Source organism: Glycine max, chromosome 13 (assembly GCF_000004515.6).
Source record: "Glycine max cultivar Williams 82 chromosome 13, Glycine_max_v4.0, whole genome shotgun sequence".
NCBI lineage: Eukaryota > Viridiplantae > Streptophyta > Magnoliopsida > Fabales > Fabaceae > Glycine > Glycine max.
This window is the reverse complement of record NC_038249.2, coordinates 13,872,021-13,881,895: the sequence shown is the minus strand read 5'-3', so window position 1 is coordinate 13,881,895 and position 9,875 is coordinate 13,872,021. Positions and strand designations below refer to the sequence as shown.

Sequence of the window (9,875 nt, the reverse complement as noted above, 5' to 3'; positions counted from 1 at the left end):
ATGATTAAGAAGCCTATATATGAAGCTTTTCAACAATGCAAAGAACACCTAAAAAAACAATTATTATATCTCAAGATCAATACAATGTTCCCTTTTCAAGGTTTTCAACATAAAAACAAGCTCCTCTATTAAAAAAATTGTCTCCTTTCCTTTCTTTTCTTTTTCTCTATATTTTTATTTACTTAGACTAGAGTCTTCTCACGTTTCGTTTCTATTTTATCTCATATTATTATTATTATTTTGCTATTTTTGTACTTTATTTTTAATTATCTAGTTGAAAGGGAGTGTTGACATGCATTTATCATTCTAAAATTAAAAATCAAAATTATTTTTATTTATTTTGATTAAAAGACACAAAATAATATTTTTAAGTTATTAATATCTTGCACAATCAACTTAATGGTACTACTTGAGTATTTGCATGTGTTAAATACTTGAAAACGTATTATTCATAATAGTCATATTTAACTCAAACAAGATTATCTATAATAAAAAATTATAATTAAGCTAATTTGTAAATTTCAATTGATCAATTTTATACATGCAACATTGAGTTAATACATCAAATAGCCTAAAGAAAAATTTAAGCACATTTTAATTGCATTACACCATCATCTTGAACAATAATTTGAGCATTTTTTCGCACGAAACGACAAACGTTTACATTTTACATTTGACACTTTATCTGGTGGATAATATTAGGAATGAAAGAAATGGAAGATAGATGAAAAGTAGTTTTAGGATTCATTCAATTCATTCATTCATTAAAGTATTACAAAATTGATGTATTTATACAAAGATAGAAAATAACTAACTAGAGTAACCAACACTAACTTACTCAAATAACTTCTAGTAACTATAACTTGAGTAACCAACTAATGTACACAAATAACTTCTAATAACTAACTAAATTAATTTTATGTCTAATACCCCCCGCAAGTTGGAATGTGTTGAAAACACTTCTAGCTTGGAGAATACAATACATCAACATTAAAGAAGAAAGAGAAAAGAAAAAAAAATGAAAACATGAAATATAGCGAAACATGTCGGAAATACTTCGGTCAAAACAAAAACTTCAAGAAATCTTCAACCAACTTCGATTGCTTCCAAGAGGCCAAAGCAAGCATCAAAGTTTGTTGGCAAAAACTTTGGTGACAAAGGACAAGAAATTGTAACCGACACGCTCGAAGAAGTACCACAATGCGGTGGCATAAACGAGCACTGCAACCGCTCCACGCCAATTCATCCACAACACCACATCAGCAACTAAGCCTTTGCCGAGAACACGATGAAAGGATGAGAAACTAAGGCAATGCCAAGATTGTTAGAAGAATGAAGAATGAAGGGGTTAGAATCATCAATGGCAGCCATGGCCATGAGAGAAAAAAAAGAACCAACCAGACATCCGAAAGGTTCCCTTAAAAAACGATTCATAAGGGGGTGGCTTACCCAGTTATATAAGAACTTAATCATCAATGACATCCATGGCCATGAGAGAAAAAAAAGAACCAACCAGGCATTCGAAAGGTCCCCTTAAAAAAATGATGCATAAGGGGGTGGCCTACCCAATTATATAAGAACTTAATCATTAATGACATCCATGGCCATGAGAGAGAAAAAAAAAAACCAACCAGGCATCCGAAAGGTCCCCTTAAAAAATGATGCATAAGGGGGTGGCCTACCCAGTTATATAAGAACTTAATCATCAATGACATCCATGGCCATGAGAGAAAAAAAAAAGAACCAACCAGGCATCCGAAAGGTCCCCTTAAAAAAACGATGCATAAGGGGGTGACCTACCCAGTTATATAAGAACTTAATCATCAATGACATCCATGGCCATGAGAGAGAAAAAAAAAAGAACCAACCAGGCATCCGAAAGGTTCCCTTAAAAAACGATTCATAAGGGGGTGGCCTACCCAGTTATATAAGAACTTAATCATCAATGTGAACCACCCGATGTGGGACTTGCAACACGCCCCCTCGAGTCAGGGCTCGTGATAACTGCTAAATAATTGTGAATTAATAATAGTTAAATAGTCAAATTTTGACTTAAAATTAATTATTTAGCAGTTATTTATAATTAAAAGTTGAAAAAATTAATTAAACTGAATTTCTGGTTGCAGATACGAAAAATGAGAGTACATTAAGCAAAAATGGCAACAGAAAGGAAGAGAAAGAAGGAATTCTGAAGCAGGCCCAACCCAACAGGGGCGCTAAGCGCGCATCAGGCGCTAAGCGAGCAACTAACTGCAGGCGCTAAGCGTGGCGTTAAGCACGAAGGAGCAGAAATCGTTACGCGCGCTAAGCCCGGCGCCCAGCGCGCGATCCAACAGAAGCACAGGCTGAGCGTGCATGGCGCGCCCAGCGCGCGATCTGAACGCGCTAAGCGCGATGTGTGGCGCTGAGCGCGATTACGAAGGCTCATAAGCCCACTTCAGCAACTATAAATAGAGAGGCAGTCCCAAGGAAACTTCACCTCGTCTCAGAGCACTACTCTCAGTACTTCAAGCCTGAGCTTTCCTTCCTCTCTTATTATTCCTTTATTTTTATTATTCCCATTCTTTCTTTCACCCCCAGTTGTAAGCCCTCAATGGCCATGAGTAGCTAATCTCCTAGCTAGGGCCTGGCAGGCCTAAAAAGCCAACGATGTACGATGAGCTTCAAGAGTTATCAATGCAAAAGGAATTCATTCCAGGTTTTTCTGTTCTAATTCTTTCCTTGTTATCTTGCATTCATTCTTAGATTTCTTTTGGGTTTTATTCGCTCGGGAGAGGGTAATCCCCAATAAATATTTAAGATTCAATGCATGCATCAGTTTTAGGGGTTATACGCTTGGGAAAGGGTAACGCCTAACAGAACATCTTAAGAAAAGAATCCTTGGGTTACCATTGCTAGGCATAGAATAGTAATCCACTGCCCATGCATTTAAGCAACATCTAGAACTTTACCTTAATACATTTTAATTATTGAATCTTCGCAAAGGCATTTGGGAGATAGGTAGTTAAAATAGGCTTGTCAACGTGAGGCATCAGGGGCAAGTAATTAACAGATGTGGGTAGGACTAATACCAGTGCATTGGTAATGAATATCATATTTACATGCATCGTAGGCCAATTAGGTTTGTCGGGTCTTGGCATCTTTATCAATTGTTTTTCCTTTTAAACTATTTGTTTTAGTAATAGCACGCTATTCCTACATTTATTCCTGCTTTTATTGTTTTACTCTTACTTACAAATTGAGAAGTATCTAATAAGTGCAATAAAATTCCTGCGGAACGATACTCAGACTTTCGAGGTTTACTACTTAAGAGCGATTGGTACACTTGCCAAAGTCTCAACAGCTCGACGCCACAAAGCAAGGGCTAACAGCACTATCTACACCACCGGGTAGAACCATAAATAGCTTCAATAGGAAGCAAGAGACGCAGAAGCAAAAACTTCTGATACCATATTAGGAATGAAAGGAATGGAAGATAGATGAAAAGTAGTTTTAGGATTCATTCAATTCATTCATTCATTAAAGTATTACAAAATTGATGTATTTATACAAAGATAGAAAATAACTAACTAGAGTAACCAACACTAACTTACTCAAATAACTTCTAGTAACTATAACTTGAGTAACCAACTAATTTATACAAATAACTTCTAATAACTAACTAAATTAATTTTATGTCTAATAGATAATACTTGCAGTATTTGATTGAGCATATGTGGCTTCATGTTCATATATATTGTGTTGCCTAGCTAGGTAAATTAAATCTTCATTAATACTTAATTTAAAGTTGGTATAGCTCTGATGCTAATCTTGGCTTAGCCACTGCCACAAGTGGTTCTGCAAGAAGGATATCATCGTTGGACTCAGCAAGGTTGATTGATGAAACATTAGGTGGTGCAGTCCAAGTGAAGCCATGGAGCAATCTAGCAAATAGCATCACTGTCATTGTGGTGCCAAGCATCACTCCGGGACAGCCACGCCTTCCTGTGCTAAATGATATGAACTTCAAATTTGGTTCTGTCAAATCCACATCAGACCCATCACTCTTGAGGTGGCGTTCAGGTTTGAACTTGTAGGTTTCATTCCACACTTTTGGGTTCCTCCCAAGCTCTTGTCTGCTTAGCATTACATGGCTACCCTTAGGGATGAAGTAATTTCCCACCATTGTGTCACTCATAGAGACATGGGGAGGAATAAAAGGTGCAATGGGATGAAGGCGAAGAGCTTCTCTTGCACAAGCCTTCACATAGTTGAGTTTAGGTATATCTGATTCTTGGACCAGTCTCTCTTTTCCTACCACACTATCCAATTCTTCAACGGCTCGGTGGAGTAACTCCGGTTGGTTTATCATTTCAGCAAGTGCCCATTCAAAAGCATTTGATGGATTGTCAATTGTTGCAAGCATCAATTCCTACAAGGAGTTTTATTTGATCAGTTTAATTGCTGATTTCAAATTTTTATGTTTTCAAACATGCATGAAATGGAACTTTTTTTTTTTGACAACACATGAAATGGATTAAAAATAATTTGTTTTGGAGAAACTAATTATTGTATGATACGGGTCCATCATGTATCTATGGTCTCAACCAATTTATACGTGACACATATAGTTAAATTTTTTTAATTTACTAAAAAATGAATAAAACTTTGCTATGTGTCTTATAAAATTTGACAAAGATCATGGACACCCGATAATCTTAAACTTAACCATATAATTAATATTTTCTTCATGCATGTTTTGGATCTTCCCCTTGTCTTTCCACTTAAAAAATGATATATGAGAAAAAAAAAATGAGATGGAAATGATATGGAAGAGAAAATAAATGCATATATGATTATTAGAAGAAAAAAATCCTCATGAATATGGTTTGTGTTTGAGTGCAAGTGTTAATATAAGTACGAAAAACAAACTAAGAGAGGAGTAAAATATATTACTATAATTTGTGCATTGATCTCCTCCAACGTCAATAATGGGTTATTGTTGGAATCTTTCAAGGAGACCAGAACATCAAGCCAGTCCTCTTCATCAACCTTTAATCCATCATTCCACAGCTTAATTCTCTCTTGAACAATGGGATCATGATACTTCTTGATGATCTTTAAAGCTTCTTTCACATTCTTTTCATGGCCATCCAAGTCAAGTCCCCTCAAGCATGGCATATAATCAGAAACAGAAAAGGCATAAACGTACTTGAGCAAATCGAAGATGGAATCAACATGTTCCACTTCCTCAAAACCTGGCCCTCCATCCTCTCTACCCTTCCCAAAGTACCTTGTATTGAAAATAATTTTCCTGGTTAGGTTACCACAATAATGCCTTGCAACACTTCTGATATTCACAAGGCCACCAACACCATCGTTCACATTTTTGCACTTGTTGTAGACGTGAAACATAAGGTTGTCTGCTTCTTCAGTCCTTTGGCCATGCAGCCATAGGTGTTTGTGCGGGGAAAGCAAATCATTGGTTAAAATTTTCTTCATTTTCTTCCATTGGGCTCCAAAGGGCCCAAAAATGGTGGTTGAATATCCATTACTAATGAGATCAGTGGACACACTTTGTGACCTTGATGCAAAAGTTGCATCTTGTTTTCTCAAGAACTCCCTCGCAATGGTGGGGCATGTCACAGGGATAACATAGGCGTTTCCTAAGCGGATACACGCAATTTCGGTGTTCATTTCTTTCATGAGATTGTGTATCCACTTATGGGCAGGTTTGTTTGCAAGCATTTCGGGAAGGTTTCCAACTATAGGCCATGGTTTCGGGCCTGGGGGTAGTTTTGGTTTTTGCTTGTTGGAATAGTTCTCAATGAAGTTGTTTCTTAGGGCTTTGATCATAATGATAAAGCAAGTGATCATAGCAAGCAAAGAAGGCCAAAAGCCTTGAAGATTTGGCAACAAAAGAAAAGGGGAGTGAGCCATGGCTTGGAACAGGGTTTTTCAGGTAAAAAGGAAAAGCAAGATGAATTACTACTTTGGCTACGGTTTAGAGAATAAGTGGATGATTTGTGCCAAGTTTGATGAATATTTATAGAGTTAGCTAGAGCTACTTGCATGCGAATTACCTGAAACATATGCATTATTTTGATGCGCGTTAAATTCTTTTGGGATGGGATTTCGCGTAGAAAGGCTTCACACAAAAAACACGTGTATATATGGTTAAATTCTTTTGGGATGGGATTTCGCGTAGAAAGGCTTCACACAAAAAACACGTGTATATATGGTTAAATTCTTTTGGATATGCATAACACGTAGTTGGATTAATGTCATTATTTGGCTGATTCAATTACCCACTTATGAAACTGACTTAATTAATTAATTATTTATCCAACATACCAAACAAGTTGTCCATTTTGCAATTCATGCACTGCCTTTACTTGCCAGAGTTTTTTGTTTTAGTTCCCGTAAATAATTCTATTAAGGTTGGACCTTGCTTCTTATAAAACATGTTTTTGTCATGGCCACAAAATGTATACTACTATTACCAAAGGATTGAAATGAGTTCAATGTGTTGATTTTTTTTTTATCTTTTCATAGAGGCCCGGATTGGCTTGACGCCTTTTCATGTAGTTGGATTAATATCATTATTTGGCTGATTCAATTACCCACTTATGAAACTGACTTAATTAATTAATTATTTATCCAACTGACCAAACAAGTTGTCATTTTGCAATTATGCACAGCCTTTACTTGCCAAATTTTTTGTTTTAGTTCCCGTAAATAATTTTATTACGGTTTGGCCTAGCTTCTTATAAAACTTGTTTTTTTCATGGCCACAAAATGTATACTACTATTTCCAAAGGATTGAAAAGGTTTGCGATCACTAAACAGGTGCATGCACTGTGAGACAGCTGTCCATTCATGTGAAGGGCCTCATGCCCTTGAGGCCCCTTATATGAGCAGGGATATGCTAGGTGCACCCAGTAATATTGCTGGTGCACCCAGCAATTTATTGAAACTACCATTTTACCCTTCATTAAAAAAGTTTAAAATATTTAAATAGTTTTCTTCTCCTCTCCCGGAATCACTCAGCCACTTCTTCTTGCTTCTGTTTTTCTTCTTTTGCTTACCTCTTCCGCGAGCCTTCTCCTTCACCGCGAGCCCAGGTGCTACTTCTTTCGGTTGGACGCCATTTCCGTTCGAGGTAGGTGTCCCTAATCTTCCCTTTGCTTTTATTATGCACTGTAGTTGTAGCATTTAGGGTAGGTTAGAAGAACCTTAGGTTAGCGGAACCGTAGGGTAGAAGACGAGAGCAGGAGACGCCGGAAAAAATGGGGAAATGGTTGACGACGGAGTCTTCCGGAAGTTCCGGAAGAACCTTTTCCGGAAAGTTTCCGGAAGAAGTGTTCTTTCGGAAGTAACCAAACGTCTTCCGGAAGAACACTTCTTCCGGAAGACTCCCGGAAAACCTCTTCCGGGAACTTTCCGGAAGAAGTGGTTCATCCGGAAGAATTCCGGAAGACGCGCACTTCCGGAAGAACTTTCAAAGTTCCGGAAGACCTTTCCGGAAGAACCCCTTCTTCCGGAATGTTTCCGGAAGAACCACTTCTTCCGGAAGTGGTTTTTTTGTTTTTTTTTTGTGTTTTTTTTAAAAATATTTTTAAACAGAAATTGTTTTGTTTTTTTTAAATGAATTATTTTATTTATTTTGGTTATTTTGTTTTTTAGATTTTATGAAAAATGAAGTTTGGGTTTTTGATGTCATATTTTTTTTATAATTTAAATTGTGTATTTTTACTAAATATTAATTTGTAAATTAATTTTTTTTTTTATAAAAGTAGTTGTGTTTGTTTTTGTTTATTGTTTTTTCTTTAAAAATGAAGTTGTCTATTTTTATAATTAAAGTTGTGTGTTTTGGAAGTTTTATAAAAATACTAATTTTTTATAATTAATTAGTTTATTTTATTATAAATGAAGTATTTTATTTACTAAAAAAATTGTGGATGTTTACTAAATAATTTTTTTTACATTAGTTGTTTAATTTTTTAAAAAAATTAAGTTGTGGATGTTTAGTAATGAATTATTTTTATATTAGTTGTGTTTTATTTTTATAAATGAAGTTGTTTATTTTTTTTAAAAAAAAATTAACTTGTTGATGATTACTAAGTAATTTAGTTGTGTTTTTTTTTTAGAAATGAAGTTTCTTTTTTTTTTTTTTTAAATTAAGAGTTGGATGTTTACTAATTAATTTTTTTTACATTAGTTGTGTTTTTTTTATAAATGAAGTTGTTTAATTTTTTTAAAAAATTAAGTTGTGGATGTTTAGTAATGAATTATTTTTATATTAGTTGTGTTTTTTTTTTATAAATGAAGTTGTTTAATTTTTTTAAAAAAAATTAAGTTGTGCATGTTTATTAATAATTTTATTTTACATTAGTTGTTTTTTTTTATATAAATGAAGTTGTTTAATTTTTTTTTAAAAATTAGGTCGTGTATGTGTGAAAATAATTTGATTTAAGTTAGTCTTATTTGTTTATAAATAAAGTTGATTTTTTATAAAGAAAATTGTGTATATTTTGACCGAAAAAAATACGTGTTCGACATGATTTACAGATCATGGCCAGAACACGAGGTTTAGGTCATGCCATAGGTAAAGTTGTAGGCAGAGATAGAGCTGCTGACGAGGATGCTGGCGATGTTCCCGAGAGGCGTAGGCCTACTACCTCAGCCCGTAGGCTACGCGTTCATCAGATGACTACGGAGGGACGTGATATGGCTGAGGACGTCGCTGACATGACTGATGATGTCCCTGAGCAGCCTACGGAGGCACCTGAGATGCGTGCGGACGCACAGGGTGCTGATAGTGGTGAGGGGTCAGATGGTGATGATGCTGCAGAGGGATTCCCTGGTGGTCCACGTGACCCGTCAGTGCTCACATCATTTGCCGAGCATGTTGCACATGCCGTGTGGAGTGGACAGGTATTTTAATTTGTTAATTATTTGTCATTGTTTATTTATTTGTTTATGATTAATTTTTTTAATAATTGTATAATTTGTACTTCAAATCAGGAACGTCCTGATTTGAAGTTAGTGTCACATGGGAGGAAGGTGACACTGATTGGGAGGCCAGTGCCTGAGATTGAAGGCCTGGTGGCTGCCACAGGATTAAGTCCACTGATAGATTGTTCAGTTATTACTGGCGATCCTGGACTTATATCCGCATTTGTGGAGAGGTGGCATAGTGAGACTAGCACCTTCCACCTTCCAGTAGGAGAGCTGACAATCACATTGGATGATGTGTCGTCCATTCTACATTTGCCCATCACTGGCGCCTTGCACAGTTTCCACGCTCTTTCTACGGAGGAGGCCAGATTCTTGCTCACGGAGTTGCTGGAAGTATCTGCGGAGGAGGCCAGAGCCGAGACAGCACTCACACGTGGAGCATATGTACGATTAGGATGGGTTCGTGACATTTATGAGACCAGATGTCAGGCCCGGCGGTGGATTGTCGCAGCTCGCGCTTATCTGCTGCACCTTGTCGGTTGCACTCTTTTTGCTAATAAGAGTGCAACATACGTGCATGTGGTCCACCTTGACGCTTTCCGGGACCTCGCTCATAGTGGTGGTTACGCTTGGGGGGTTGCCGCGCTGGTTCATATGTACGACCAGTTAGATGAGGCTTGTAGGACCACCACCCGACAGCTTGCGGGGTACTTGACGCTACTTCAGGTAAATTTTGTGTTTATTAATATGTTAGGTTCGATTATGATTTAAACATGTTTTTATGTTATGTTAACCTCAATTATTGTGTAGTGCTGGATCTATGAGCACTTCCCTAGTGTGCATCAGTGCGTGACTGACGATACATACCAGGAGACGTCCCCACGTGCTTCCCGGTGGTTGACGTCGAAGGCGCACATGAAGGGCATCACAGGAGC

At 36.7% G+C, this 9,875-nt stretch overlaps 1 protein-coding gene across 1 annotated transcript; it reads right to left on the bottom strand.

Moving 5' to 3' along the window:
- Nucleotides 1–3,487: 3,487 nt before the first annotated feature.
- On the bottom strand, nt 3,488–6,131 carry LOC100809902 (isoleucine N-monooxygenase 2). The gene is made up of 2 exons (XM_003543846.5): nt 4,936–6,131; nt 3,488–4,411 (listed from the first exon to the last, which is right to left on the bottom strand). The coding sequence occupies exons 1-2, from the start codon at nt 5,917–5,919 to the stop codon at nt 3,782–3,784; spliced, it is 1,614 nt and encodes a 537-aa protein (XP_003543894.1). The 5' UTR covers nt 5,920–6,131; the 3' UTR covers nt 3,488–3,781.
- Nucleotides 6,132–9,875: the final 3,744 nt, after the last annotated feature.

Bases quoted from the DNA above. Each gene is read 5' to 3' on its own strand.
- LOC100809902 (XM_003543846.5), bottom strand. From the start codon at position 5,919: ATGGCTCACTCCCCTTTTCTTTTGTTGCCAAATCTTCAAGGCTTTTGG. The intron at 4,412-4,935 runs GTAATATATTTT...AACTCCTTGTAG, and splicing joins AGATCAATGCACAAATTATA to GAATTGATGCTTGCAACAAT.